At 41.1% G+C, this 15,309-nt stretch overlaps 1 protein-coding gene across 2 annotated transcripts in view; it reads right to left on the bottom strand.

Annotated features, from left to right (window-relative positions):
• Positions 1–15,309, bottom strand: part of LOC114447199 (voltage-dependent calcium channel subunit alpha-2/delta-1-like) — a 106,878-nt gene that overhangs the window by 19,187 nt on the left and 72,382 nt on the right. For both annotated transcript variants that reach the window (XM_028423336.1, XM_028423344.1), the window contains exons 7-22: positions 10,716–10,847; positions 10,246–10,315; positions 9,693–9,743; positions 8,378–8,477; positions 5,328–5,486; positions 5,048–5,152; positions 4,881–4,959; positions 4,225–4,274; positions 3,992–4,081; positions 3,568–3,630; positions 2,863–2,946; positions 2,664–2,738; positions 956–1,027; positions 797–868; positions 658–719; positions 491–567 (exon numbers count right to left, since the gene is read on the bottom strand). In XM_028423336.1, the coding sequence (XP_028279137.1) occupies positions 491–567; positions 658–719; positions 797–868; positions 956–1,027; positions 2,664–2,738; positions 2,863–2,946; positions 3,568–3,630; positions 3,992–4,081; positions 4,225–4,274; positions 4,881–4,959; positions 5,048–5,152; positions 5,328–5,486; positions 8,378–8,477; positions 9,693–9,743; positions 10,246–10,315; positions 10,716–10,847 (1,341 nt within the window). The remainder of the gene's footprint in view (positions 1–490; positions 568–657; positions 720–796; positions 869–955; positions 1,028–2,663; positions 2,739–2,862; positions 2,947–3,567; positions 3,631–3,991; positions 4,082–4,224; positions 4,275–4,880; positions 4,960–5,047; positions 5,153–5,327; positions 5,487–8,377; positions 8,478–9,692; positions 9,744–10,245; positions 10,316–10,715; positions 10,848–15,309) is intronic.

Here is a 15,309-nt window from a genome sequence, read left to right as displayed (position 1 = left end):
AAACTATTCTTTGAGTAACTCAATGACATCTTTTACTAGTGGGAACAGACAGAGCATAAATGAGACATGAGACGACACATATGGACCCTCTGATCAAGTCTGTACTATATACTATTGTACACACACACACACACACACACACTGTTTGAGTGTGAAAGGGGACACTGGAGCCACTCGTCCCGCTGTCTGCTGACAAAACCTTTAAACAGCACCACAACTGAGGGTGTGTGTTTTACCACAGCGACACAAGTGGCCAGGGCCTGCAGGGGTGGTATAGATGTACATTGTGTGAGTATGTAAGTGAGGGATAGGAACCATAAGCTGAAGCACAAGTGTTTCTCAGTCCTTACATGGTGAGCATCACATCACTGGAGAACATTAGCAGCCATTTTCCACCCAGCACCATTTGTCTATTGTCTGTATGAGAGGAGGGTTAATGCAACTGTGTGGAAAAACGCTGGGGATTTAAGTGATTTAGAGTGACACTTACATTTAGCCTGGGTGATTGTGTCACCGATTGTGGCACGGATGTAGTGGATACTGTACTCAGGAAGGACCAGGGCCAGGCTGAATGAGGACAGATGGAAACAAGAGAACAAAACAGGGTGTGTTTGATGCTAATCTGGAATTTTTTTAAAGATCAATCAAGGTTTGTACCTGTAGTCTGTCCCCTTCACTGGCGCAAATGTGTATGACCTCTGACCTTCATCCATGTAGCGCTTTGAGGGCGAGAGAATCGTCAGTACACAAGAATTTCTCAACACAAGACATCTTTAATATCACAAAGTTACATTACCTCATCCTGAGATTTCACTAATGTGGATATAGTGTAATTTCCGGTTAGACCGTCGATCATTTTTTTCCTTATCTGTTGTCCAAATAAAACAAATAAATAATCATCACAGTGCTATGAATTATGACATGAGCTCATAGAGTCATACTCTCTTGTCCGAACCTCCACTTTGATCTCATTCTCCATCTCTGCATCCAGAAAGTCCAGCGTCACAGGTTCATGAAACTTGGCAGTCTGTGCAGAAAATGCAAAGCAATTAGTCAGAAGCACATGAGTGAACTTCTGTTTCCAAACAAATACAGCCTTGAGGGAAAAGGAACTTTGTCTGTTATCTTTTGCATCATCTGTGACCAATCTGTGCATTTAAGATTTACAAGGAAACAAATATGTTAAAGGTTGATGAGAGGCACATTGCCTCACATGAACGATCACCATCCTGCAGACACATGACTAAGACGTTTTCAAAAAGACCAAATGTCAGCCAAATGATACAAACACAATCAGTGTAAGTAGTTCTGTGGAACATTGAACTGTCAACAGACATGTTGTTAACCAACAAGCTGCCCTTAGATCCTGTGATATTTCAAGTTTCAGTTGAAAAACAGTTAAGTGTTTGATCTTAGAATAAGAAAGCCAACTTTAAAAAAGATACTTGTAACAACTGCCCTTAAACACTGACACACCATCGCCACCCAAATCAGAACGATTGATAAATCGTTTTATACATGTGTTAAAAACATGTGAGAGCAAATAAAAGCATTTAGAGGGAGTTAACAGGCTCTCATTTGTTTCCTCTCATAAACAAACCCAAACAGTCCACCTGTGGGTTCTGACCCAGTCTTAGAAAAAGCATGATCAAAGTATCAATGAGTCTGAGTTCCAATCTGGTGGAAAAAGAATGAAGCACAAACAACATCCCTTTATGTCATGGTGGCACAAGGCAGGGAATGTAACACACCTGGATGAAGTGGTGATACCAAGAGATGGCTTGCGATAATTTAATCAAATTAATTATTTAATTTCCCCACAAAAAAGACGACTGACTGTTGTGTCAGTTTCTAAAGACCAGAGTAGGACGATGGATAACTGTATGAAGGCTTCTTCTTTTTATTTTACTGGCAAGTAGTGTTAAGGTGCAATAGCGCCATCTGCCATGTCGGAGCAGGAGCTGATGGGTTATTTATAATCCATTCATTTTCTGAACCCGCTTAGTTCTGTACTACAGGGTCACTGGGGGCAGCAGCATAGCCCAGCTGTCAATAGGCAAGAGGCAGGGTTCAATCTGGACAGCCCAGTCTATCGTAGGGCTAACAAAAAGAGACAGACTAGTTACTAGTTACCCTAACTTGCAGTTCTTAGGTTTGCGGGAGGAAACCGGAGTACCCAGAGAAAACCCACACAGGCACAGGGAGAACAAGCAAACTTCACACAGAAAGGCCCTAGGCAGCAAAAAGGTAAACCACTGCTACACTGGCTGCCCTGTGCACACTTATACACATGGCAATCCTGCAATTAAGGTAAATGATGAGTGACCAAATCAATAAATACCTAGCAAGACAGTGTGAGTAATTGTTTAACCCTGGTCACCTCATTAAAAGACCTCTCTGGCTCTGCCTTTGCACAACCAGCCTGGTCTCATTACAGGGCTCTCCACTGTGGACAGGGTTCATGCTAACATTATGTGTCTCATCTGCACAGTGTATTAGAAAATTCATATTGGCCGCAAATCAATGAGAATGTGTCTGTTTATCATCAAGAGAATGATGTTTTTCTTACTGAATGACTTAATGATCAATTGTGAAAATAAGACTGGACAGTCCACAGAGAAAGCAAATGTTGTTCCACATTACAGTTGAGTGATTTAACCTACCAGCGGCTGAAGGTTAGGGTGGAGCAACACATATCCATTGGGATCAATGGCAAAGTAGTAACCATTCGGTCCAAACTGAAGAGGAAACAGAGAGAATGTATGCATGAGGAAGAAATAAGAAGCTCAAATGTGTCAATTACTGTGTAAGTATGCATGTTTAGTGATGGAGGGGTGTGTGTTTGTGTGTGTGTGCGCTTACTGTAAACCGAGGTGTCAGTCTTTTGATGTCTTCCAGGGAGACATCAATAGCCATAACCCCCAAGATAAGCTGGTTCTGAGATTTCTAAGAGAGGGAAAAAAACAAACAAAGTCAGCAGAGGAGTCTCACTACAGTAAGTCCTGTTGTTCTTTCTGGATGAGTCAGGTCCCTCCGTGCATTCTGAGCGATTTCAAGGAAATGGGGTGCACTAGAAATCTGGACAGCTTCATTCCCAAAAAGCTTCATCTGCCGCAGTGAGTCACTGACAAGGCATTTCCAGGCTCCTTCTCAACCGTGGTTGAGGAGGTAACTCTTCGAGGTAGCCGCTCATCTTGAAGCACTTACAACTACTGGATCGTTTCTCACTCTGATCTGCAGGTTTGATCTCATCTTGATTTCTGCGTCTTCTTGCGGAGGAAAGGGGACCTCTGCATCGCCAGAGGATGTGAGGAAGAGCCACAAGAAAGAGGCAGATGATAAAAGTAAAGGATGGGATGATAATAGGGAGTGTTTATATTGTGTCTTTCTTTTATTATTTTTGCGGTCTGGTAAACATTATGATGCATCCTAGAACCACAGACCTAAACCATGAGGTCAAAGTGTCAGATGAACCATAAATTCAGTGCAACAAGGCAGATGTAAAAGAGTTAAGTCAGGCAAGAGACAGTAGAGAAGCATAAATGAGTTAAGTAAAAAATCAGGGACCTTTGAGCCAGTGCTGGTCTTGTTGAAGACAGGCATAGTTCCTGTAATCACCAGGCCAAGTTCCTATAAGATCAGACATACACATTTAAACCAATTAGTCCACTACCACACATATTATTTAAAAAAATTAATAAAAATGGAATCTTAAAATTCTTTCTTGTGACAGAAGGCAGACACTTCTAGTGCTCATGAGGTCAACACGGTTACAGAAGTTGTCAGCATCTGACAGTATCCACACCATTCGGCTCACTTTATCAGTCTGCTTTCTTATCTGTCTAAAAGGAAATCTTGACACGAGACAAAAAATGACTCCATGCAGCTTTTTTTGTAATTCTTCAGTCAGGGACATAAAACAGATTACTTCTCATTTCTTCTCATGAAAAAAAAAAAAAAAACTCCACTGGTGTGTTTGGACGAAGCTTACCAGTGCGTCTAGGTAGACGTTGGTCCATTGAACCTGCTTGGCCCTTTTGTCAGCTTTAACCATGGGCCTGCCCAGAACATCCAGGTACTCCTGCCAAGAGTAGAGGGCGAGAGGAGGAGGAGGAGGTTTCATTATTTTATTTATTTATTTATTTTGCTGCCTGCAAATCAGCCATTCAACCACAATAGGGCACAATACACAACCTTTTAAAGTGAGAAGAGGGTATGATTTACCTGAGTGTTTATCCTGATGGCACCAATGGAGGGGATCTCGTAGTAATAGCCTGAGTGAGATTATTATGGTTAGTGAAAATGTGTATTTAGATGATGGTTTCACAGAAAAGTTAACAGATATAATGATAAGATATATATATATATATATATATACTACACCATATACTATACTAACTTAACAAGAGGCTGTGTTAGCCAGCATGTTGAGAACACACATCATTTTATATAAAAGGACCATTCTGTAGTACCAACCACCAGATGGTGCCAAAGTAACATCTACATGAGTGTCAGCAGAATATTTCCCATTGCATGCTTCTTCCCATAATGCACGCTGCCCATGGTAAACCACACACACATACACACACAGTAACCCTAGGCACCCATGACCCTGTGGCTGGTTTACTGACTGTCCGTGTTTACACCACTTTTGCCCACATCCTCATAAAACCTGCTGGAGATGTTCAGATCCCAACGCCTTTCTCAAAGACTAACTGGGCATTTGCACACTCACAGTTGCTTTAGTGTTTTAGTTGCGATAACATGATTTTATCAGTGTTTGTAAACTGATTATAAATAATAAACATAGTCTAGTTTTAGCACATTTATGTGTATTATTGTCTGTTAGATCCCATTTGTTCTCTAATTCCACCTTATACCTTTGTTTTTGCAGGCCATCCACTTTATTGGTAGTTTGTCGTAGTTGTGCTGACCGACTGAAAAAGTGAAGATGCGCACCTGTGAGGACAGGAGGAGGAAGAAATGACAGTTATTATGAGGAAAAGACAAGGTCCGTTGCATTGTGACGGTGTGTTTCCAGTCTCACCGCTTGCTTTGGATTGTACTTCTCAAAGATCTCCTCTGCTCTCTCCTCCCCTCCGTCAGTGAAGAGCATGATGATTTTGTTACAGTTGGCCCTCGACACATTCATCTAGCACACAAAGGCACATGTTTTAGTTAGAAAAAGAGGCTGCAAAAAATGAGCTGCAATATCTAGAACTACCAGCAGAGGTCCACACATACTCACTCTTCATGAGAACAACACTTAGATTCAGTGTGTTCCATCACTGTTTTCACATTTGGACTTTTGACCACAGTGAGTTTACCTGTGTGAGCTGCTCGAAGGCCAGCTTGAAGCCACCTTTGTAGTTGGTCATACCCTTGGCGGTGATGTTCTGCACGGCGTCTTTTAAAATCCTCTTGTTTCTCACGTTGGCCTGCACCAAGTTCTGAAAGCATGCCACATACGAGGCCTTCTCGTTGAACTGGAGAGGGAAGAGGGAAGGAGGGATGAGGGGGAGTGGAGGGAAGGCATCTGCACATATTTTCTGTTAAATATGTGGCCTTTTTTTCCCCTTCGTCTCAAGTCATGCATGCACATTTAGGAAAAGATTATAATTCAGAGATTAAAGTGATTCCATTTGAAATAAAACTAGTAACGTTAAGAACACATGTGAAATGAAATCAGTTTTAATCATATCTGCACAGACCGAAGGAAGCTGGAGGAGCAAAAGGAAGGATTGGAAGGAGAGAAGGAAGGAAGGTAGGACAAAGTGGCATAAGGATGTAAAAAAAGAAGAAAAAAAGAACTTGATTATGGTTAAATTACATTTACACAGCTCTACATGTGAAGTATCTGCAGGTTAATACTGGTGAATAGTTAATGTGGAGGAACAGATGGAACCCAATCAATTCATACACGCCACACACAGCATCAATGGAGGGCTGGGACATGCCTCATTAATACCTAACATCTGTTTTGGGCTCAGCTGCACCCCTCCAATCATGATCAGGCACAAAACACACACACACACACACACACAATACTCAAAAATGGCTGACAAAAAAGTAAACCTTGGAATCTGAACTTACAGCAACAAGGGCGACTACAAAGAGAAGTCATATGGAGCTGACGGGCACTTTAAGTGAGTTGTCAAAACAGCAGTGAGAGTAATAAAAGCAACGTTCATAAATATGCAAGGCGCATAAGAGCGGCATTAGTCAGTGAAGCAAGTAGAAAGGTTTCTGCAATTATAACAACCCGATTCACACGCTGAACACAACAAACTGTTGAACACATTTTAAACAAAAATTGGATACACATAATTTCTTGGGTTTTTTTTTGCACACTAAAAGTTGCTGCCATTAGATTGCTTCCAAATATTCAACATGTTGGCAGAAGTTGTCAGAGGCGTACACTGCCAAGACATTGGTGCTCTAAAAGAGTCACAACTACACACACACACTTTAAACAACGGTGAGTTTCATCTAACTTATAATATAGCTCTTAAATGAATGAAAATCAACATTGTAAGACAGAATTCAACTACCTTTCATATAATTTTAAGATATTAGTGTAGACTAAATACAAATTTTAATATAATTTACATAAACCTTTTAGAGGAACTATTAAATCATTTAATATTAATCATTTGTGAAACTATGCTGTCTTAGAATATGAATATATAATACACATATATAATATGAGTAAAAAATAAAGGTAACAAAGACGGAAATTAGCCAGTGTGCTGTACTCACCTTCTCTCACTTAATGAGGTGTGTGAGTTTATGTTACACCCCCAACAAGAAATCCTGAAGCATCATTTAAATGTAAGTGGAGCAGCTTATTGTTATGTATTTCATGATGAAACTGTGCACCTTTAAAATGTTTCTAAATGCACCTGGACGATCTACAAACTGTGCTGGATGCCATCAATATACTTACATTATATTACGACCGTGCCTGATTTCATTAGCTTCAAAAGCCCTTTCACTTAGCTGATTTAAAAGCCCCTGAACAAAAAACAACAAACTGCTGCTTTAATAAGGGAAGTGAAAGAAAATGAAATTAATGGTTAATTAGAAAGGCAAACTGAAACAGTCATTTATTATTCCCTGCCATTAGGAGGAAAGAAGTCTGAGGAATGACAAAGAGGAGGCAAACAAGAATGTAGGAGATTTTAGATGGAGTACATGATGGATGCTGTGCAAGAGTAACTGGAGTGATACATTTGAATGTAGTAAATCACCTGTGATAAAAACAGACCGCTAATGTCATAATCAGAGGTAAAAATAGAGTTTTTGCTAGCTTAGCTTAAAGACCAGACAACAGCTAGAGTCTGACAAGCTAGTCAAACATCCTAGTTACTCCTAGTTACTCTAAATTGTGTTTATTAAGAAAAAATACCAATTAATCAAGGAAATTTGGACTTTGGACCGCTAATTGGCTGCCGCTTTAATATATAAAGCTGAAAATCTTGGGCCGAAGCCCTGGGCTCATGTGTTTTTTTCCTTGTAAAAAATAGTGTGCGTGTGTCCGCTCATTCCCACATCTGCCCGAAGCACATTACTGTTGACTCTGCACGGTTCTCATACAGTCTGGACCAACATTTCCTCCACATCGACCTAAAAGACAGCTCATCCTGGTTTCGAACCCAGGACCTCTTGCATCAATCATCCCTTTACACCACAAGCCAGAAAACACAACATATGTTTTATATAAGAGTGTAAACACGTACTCTCCTCTATTCAGTCTAACATGTGGAGAACGTTCTTTGATTTGGTACATTCAGTGTTCTTCTGAGTGCAAATAGCATTAGCTGTCGTTAATCGTGCCCACAGTATAAACAGGATAATATCAGCATTAAAAGCTCACATTCAAAATTACAAACACTTCCAATCCAAACACGACTGTCTCCACACATCTTGGAGACGTGTATTGACCTCTTCATCTGAAGGACATAACTGCTATAAACTTAAAACTCTTAACCTTGACACTGATGGAAAGCACACTCATCGGTCAAACATATCTCGTGGCATTTCACTGCCTGCTCGATTAGTCACACATACTTGCATGCATGTGATTAACTATACATAAACATACACACTGCATATGTGTATGAGGACATAAATGAATGAGCACACATGCTTGTATGCACCCATATGCAGCCACAATAGAAGATCCATCCATGTGTGACACATTAAGTCACTGAAAAGGTCACAGCCCTGTATTAACCAATGACTCAAAGCAGCTAAAGATACTTTAAGCTACAAATATGTCTGAATTGACATTCATCAATGTGCCCTTGATACATGAACAGAATCAGCAAGGTTTGCGTAGACAGAGTGACAGTTAGCTGTGTGAAAAGATACTTACATATACCACATTGACATAGTCGTCGTCCGAGAGTGTCTCCAGCATCTTGCTGACCGAGGTTTTGATGAGTTTAAGTGTGAGGCCTGATACGCTTCCACTCCTGCAGTTTCAAAACAAAGACAACACTTTCTTACATATTGGTCTACATGTTTAATTTCAGCATGTTCAGGCAGCCAGCTTAGAAATCATAAAAGTCTTGAATATGTGGTCAAATGGCAGTTAGATGACTAATACACAAGCAGTAACTAAGGTGTATCTTTTAACATGTAGCTCAGCTTCTGCTTTTTATCACTCAAAGGTAGCACAAAGCAACATTCGTTATTATGGCAAGAAACCAATCATATTAAATGAATTTTTAAAAACTAGATTCATACATTCTATAAAACAGAACAAGGTTCACTCCTTGTAATGCTCAGAGTACAGCGAGCTGACAAAGTCATTATTAAATCACTTGTCACTGTTGCTATATAAGGTAGCAAGAATGCTAACACTGGCTAGCAGGAGTTTTTTTGCAAAACATGTGCCTGTAGTGAAAAGTCTGCAAGATGTTAGTTTCAAACAAACATTCAAGTGAGAAATACTAACACATTTCTTATATATAGTAAGTAATTAAAAACCTCATGGCCCCTAGCTACCAAACCACATGACTATACTGTCTGTTTTTGTCACATTATTAAAGACTATCATTAGTAATCTATAATGACATAAACTGAGCACCATGTCTTAGCTAATGGCATGCACATAATCTCTGTGTTAGATTTCTTTTATAATAATCTTTATTTCACATTTGTTACTAAAGTGAGATGGGATCCTGCACTGATGGGTCTATAAATACTGCAGTTAATAAGTCCTTTCAGGTGAAAGAACAGAGAAATTAAAAATGAGGAGTGGCATTCTCCTAATGTTCTTTTCAAGCATAACGCTAATGAACCTCATCAATAACCAGTGCTGTGTTACGATTTGTGGACACGTGGACACGTAGTTTTTTATTCATCATGCTGCCTGGTTATGTAGTGCGGCTGCACAATGTGAGTGTCATTAATATGAAACACCAGAGAGAAGATCACAGAGCTTCTTGTTCTGTAATGATGATGACGGATCATTGGCAGTCAGAAAGTCAGTCTAAAGTTTAACATTGAAGTCAGTGAGTTTCCTGGTACACTGGCTGTTTTTTCTTTTTCTGTGTCACACATGACTGCAGAGCAGCAGTGCCCAGCGGGACGAGGCCAGTCACTGAGTTAGCATCGGGGCCTTCTGGTGCACAAGGGAAAATAAAATCTGACTGTAATGGATGAATCATGAGGTCGTCACTCACGCATCCACCAGGATCAGCATGTCCTTGGGTGAGGCCGCCCCCTGAATGTACCTGGTGAGTAATAAGAGATACATTGGACAAACATGCATGAGCACATGAGGAGAAACAGACATGTAAAGAGGCTCGAGTACACACATATCACTTATCATCAGCATGTGAAATCAATCAGACCTCTGTGTGCTTAAATTAACCTCTCATCTCTCATTTCTTACATAAACATGGAGCGGTGTGTCCTTGTTGTGCTTGGGGTGTCGGAAACTAATGAAATTTAATAACGTGCTTAAAAGAATACCGGTGGCTTGCAGCCAGATTTGAATCATTTTTAGGAGACTAATGAAGGTTTTGTGTTGGTACCCTTTGATCTGCAGACATGTGGATTTGATTGTTTTAAACCTGTGTGTGTGTGTGCACAGCCTCTTATGTGTAATCAGTCCCTGCAAATATTGTTTGATAATAAATGTGTAATATGGCCACTCCACAGGTAGACTGAATGAGCTGACAAACACAACAGAAACATGACATGATAATAATAATGATGAGCAGTCTCACTCACCATGGCCGCCTTCGTACATCATAGAGGTCGATCTTGTTGGCAGAATTGCTTGTGTCAATCCAAGGGGATGCTGGGAAGTGAGAGGAGTAAAAATATGTCTTTACTTCATATGCAGCTCCTTTAATTAAACTTAATTTCATTTGATATAACAACAACAACAACTTTATTATTATAGTCATGAAATTATCAATCACCCCTCTGTAGTTTTGCATAAATACTGGAGGCAAACAGTGCTCCCTTTTTCAACATGATACATCCTGTGTGTACACACACACACACAAATCTGACTTCCTAATATGGCATCCTTAAGCTTTTGGGGTTAAATTAAGCATCATTTAAAGTTAAATATAGTCATGATTTTAGATAGGTCTGTATGAGTTTTTTCATTCATCTCTCAGTAACATAATAAAATGGCCCTTAGGTTGTTATTTCATGTCCAATGGCTGACCACTGACCCACTGTCAGCTTACCTGGGTAATAGCGAGCCAGACCAGTGGCAGAGCCAAACACTTGCCAGAGGAGTGATGGGTCTTCCTCTTTGTTCTTCCGGAAGACATCCTCCAAGGCTTCTGTCCAATTTAGCTCATTCAAAATGATAGTAGCTGGAACACACACACACACACACACACACACACAGAAAGATTACGTAAATGACTCATATTTGTACTGACGTATAAAATCATAAAAATCACATGAGCACAAAATGTCAAGGCCTTTCAAAAGCCATAATCGTTGGAAAAAAAAGCAGTTCTGTAAAAAGAGGGAACACTTTAAAGTCAAACACACACAGACAGATTTGACTCAGACAGTGACACTGATGGCTGAGAGGAAGCCTCCTCACACATATCGAAACGGACGTCAATCTGCTGTGAGGAGACGTTTCCACACACCGAACTCTACGGCAGAGGATTGTGATCAAAAGAGAGCGAAATGGAAGAGAATGATTCGATTTGATCTCTCTCAAATAAGACCAGAATCTTCTTCCCAGCTTCCTCAGTGGCCAGATGTACAGTAAACATTTGGTTTACCGGTTTGTCTTGCAGAGGCTCTTACTAGCTTAATGCTCCAATAATCAAGTTTGATCCAAAAAAGCAGCGCTCTTGCTTGGGAGAGTAAGGGAAGCTGCGTGTCAAAATGACTCACGTATGTCTCTGTCTGAGCAACCAGATTAAAGGTACATGAAAAACACATAGTGTAGGATGAAAAAAGGGGTTAACTGAGGGTCATATGACAACAGCTCCTGTGACAGAAAGAGAGAGAGAGAACTGCGATGCACCTGTTTCTGTAACTAAGAAACAGGGTGAGAGAGGGAATAACACTCTGCATTTTATTGATGTATTTGCCTGAAACACACACACCCTATTTTCTGCCATTAATCAGTCAAGTCAAAACACAGCACTATCACTACTGACTGGCAGGAAACTCACATCCATCATCATCAATGAGTCAACGACAAGATCCAACAGCTACGAGCTCTGTGAGGCTTTGTGTATGTTAGCAAAAGCCTGTGGCTATATATGATTCTTTCAACCAAATGCTAAGCTAATGTCAATAACAAAAAGGTGGTTAAAGATCTACAGCATCTACAGGCTATTTTATTCTGTGTGAAGCTACAAACTAGCATAAGCTATACTAAATCCAAGCTAAATGCCAAGCTGTGTGATATGATCTATATCAAGCAAAGAGGTGCTGTATTCTAAATGCTTCCTTAATGCTTTTTAAGGAAATAAAAAGCTTAACTTATTTACCAGTTGTGCATCTTTCGTGCATGCTAACATGCACCAAAGTGAGGTACCACCATGTAAATACTGAAGGGATGATGATAAAGCATAGAAAAATATTGTTTCTGTCTGACCCTCCCACTTCCTGTTTTGTTTTCTCTGCTCTCACGCCTGATCCAGCTCTTTTCTTTCCTGTCCTTACCATGGTTCTACTTCCATCATTTGTAAGATAAAGAGAGAGTTTAGGCCAGACCCTAGATGGGTCCCTGTGGTATTGTAAAGAAAAGTGTCCCCCAATGATAAGTGGTGACAATTTGTCCAGGCCTGATCTGTGTGCGCCCTTAATGGATTAGTCCTGCTGGTTTTTTCTGACATCAGTAACAAGAAGTCTCAGTGGAAACAAGACCACATACAGGAAGCACTGGTATTTTCCCCTTATGTGCTGCTCATAGTGAACACCGAAATAACAAGGAAAGAGCTCTTTCAGTATTTTGCCCACCAGCTGCCACTGCAGGAAGTAAATGAAGTGACCCATTACATGATTTGTGTCTACAGAGAGTGTGTCCTTACTCCTCCTGTGTAAAATTGACAAACCAATTATATTCACCCATGGGAATTTTGCACACACACAAACACACACTCTAAATGGGTGCGTCAGGCATCACCGGTGAGGCCTCAGCAACAATACTTTGCAATGCACAAACTGGAACAAATCACAGTTTTGGTGCATCTCTATGGAGATGGATGTGTCTGCTCAAGGTCACCGTGGTGAGAGGAAGAAATGAGAACTATCACTGATTTGATTCAGACATAGTAAAAGTAGGAAATTAGCACCTGCTAGCTGTATATTGTAAAGCTCAGCTGGACCTATTTGCATTCCACCATCTGATTTAACTCGGCCTTTGATACTCTAAAGGGTCAAGAATTAATAACCCAGGAAAAGGACTGAAAACAGAAAACAGCCTCATAAATCACACAGTTCAAATAGCAGTAGTGTAACGTGTGATTCATAGGAGCCGAGTATGGAAAAGCAGATAGCAAAATATTCCCCGAGAGGCATGAAGATGCTTTAAAAAACAAATCAAATGGGATTCTGGCTGTGAGTGATGAGGGTGATGAGGGTGATGGCCGTGGGAGGTGACGAGGAAAAGGGAGGGGAAACTGCATGGTGCCATGCCAAGCGATGCCCGGCGGTTTTTCCTGTCATCAGCTCGCTGGTGGCTGAACACCGCCTGTGTGCATTTGAAAGTAATTACATGGTGGGTGCTGAAGTGGTGAGAACCTGCAATCATCATATCAGAAGGGGTCCTCTACTCAATGATACTCTGCCACTCACTGCAGATTGTGACGTGAACACCGAAGCATCCTTCTGCAGGCAGAAATGGAAATCCAGCACACTGCTTACACACACTGGGATGATCTTTTTATTGCCTTGAAAAAAAAGATTAACTCAGTGAAAACAAAGAATATTTAGACCTGGGACACACTGATATTCTTTTTTCTTTGACATCTGGACCCATGATGAGAAAAAAAATGCATGATACAATCCGTGATGGTGCTTTTCAATGCGTGCCACACTTGTAGTAAGAGAAAGGCCTCCTCATCTGATACACTGAGGGACACATTCAGCAAATGTATCCTCACTGTCACCCACGGTATCTGTCCATCTGTTCTAAAACAGACCTGGCTGAAGCAAGGGAAAGCAGAGAAGGATTAGAGGATAAGAAAAAGAGGAGGAGTGGATGGAGAAGAGGAGACAAGAGAGAAGGAGGAGGGAGAACCAAGAGGCAGAACTAGAATGGTGAAGACACAAAGGAGCTGGAAGGAAGGAAGGAAGGAAGGATAGAAGGAAGGAAGGAAGGAAGGAAGACAAAAAGAACGTAGCTACACATGTGACAGCAGGGAAAGGCTCAGCCAATCACATGGCCATATGTGTTACGGTAGGACCAGAGCCCTTCATATAACCCAATCAGAATATCAAGGGCTTTTAGACAGGAGGATATCTATTGGTAGGATGCCAGAAAATAAGGGAATTTAACCCTTCCAGCACCCAATGGGAATCTTTAATTATTGGTGGGGACGATTTGGTAATCGCTGGACATTGATGGGGACGCGTTACCTCTGTCCATGCTAAAACTACACCCTTGAAGAATACAAAGACAAAAGTGGAAGAAAGGGACAGAAAAAAAGGAATGCGACTAAAGAAAGTAAAGGATGAAGAAAGAGGAAGAGGCAAGACTGAAGAAGTCTGATTGGGATATATCATGCAGTGACTGGTGGCCATATTAACACTAGCAAGACCACCAGTCACTGAAAGGCCTAAAAACAGCCAAAAAGCTGTTTAGCCATGATGCCTTTACAATAAAAATGGAACAATGGAAAAATGGAAAGGCAGAGGAAAGAGAGGAAGAGGAGTTGAAGTGTGTATTTACTATCTGACAGATCATTTAATGACCTGGGCTGTCAAACAATCAGGATGTGCAAAAACAAAAAAATGCTCAAGGAGATTGTGAGGATGGAGAGACACACAAAGCTGCTATAGCCAGGGGGAGCAGATGAAGAGACACGGACACACATACTTGATATTTGTCTTTGAGTAGGTCATGAACTTGAGAAAATGTCCTAAGGTTACGCAACATGTAGAGATGTACTGACATTTCTTAGAAGTTTTATGGAAAGCTGAAATGGAGGGGAATCCAAATGTGAATCCCAATCAGCTGATTAGGATCTTGTAGGGAAGGCATCCAACAGAGGTCGCAGACGGGAACGAAAGTGAGACATGAGAAGAGGACAGACGGATACCTCAGAGTTCGGCTTCCAGTGGCGCAAATAAGACAGGACGCATATCGAGTGCCACAAGAGTTCAAAAAGAAAAGGAAATCAGTTTATCTGCTGTGAGCTCTGCCAAGGGGACCCTGACTATAGCGCAAACACACACACACACGGTGTCAGAGTATCTCAGCACGTCACAGTGTGTGCATGTCTCAGGCTGACAGGTGCCACACAGCGTTGATGCAAACATGCATCAGACAAGCCTCGGATCTCTCGCCAAGGCCTCAACGCTCTGCTCCGCTCTCATCTCCTCTCATCGCGTCCATGCCAGTCTGCCTAATGAGAGAGAAGACATGCACATGCAGCCACAAGATCCGCATGTAGTACAGTAGGTGCATGTGATGTGACACACACACACACACACGGCAACTCTCACACCCTGAGTGTTTCCTCTTCTTCTCTTTCAAACTCTCACACACACAAAAACTGATTCATCTCTGGTATGCTCACAAACATGATAATGAATCCCAGTCTGACCACCCACACTGGATCAGCAGAGAAAATAGATTCC

The sequence above is a fragment of the Parambassis ranga genome, chromosome 2 (assembly GCF_900634625.1).
Source record: "Parambassis ranga chromosome 2, fParRan2.1, whole genome shotgun sequence".
Classification (NCBI taxonomy): Eukaryota; Metazoa; Chordata; class Actinopteri; family Ambassidae; genus Parambassis; species Parambassis ranga.
This window is presented reverse-complemented; position numbering and strand designations above follow the sequence as displayed.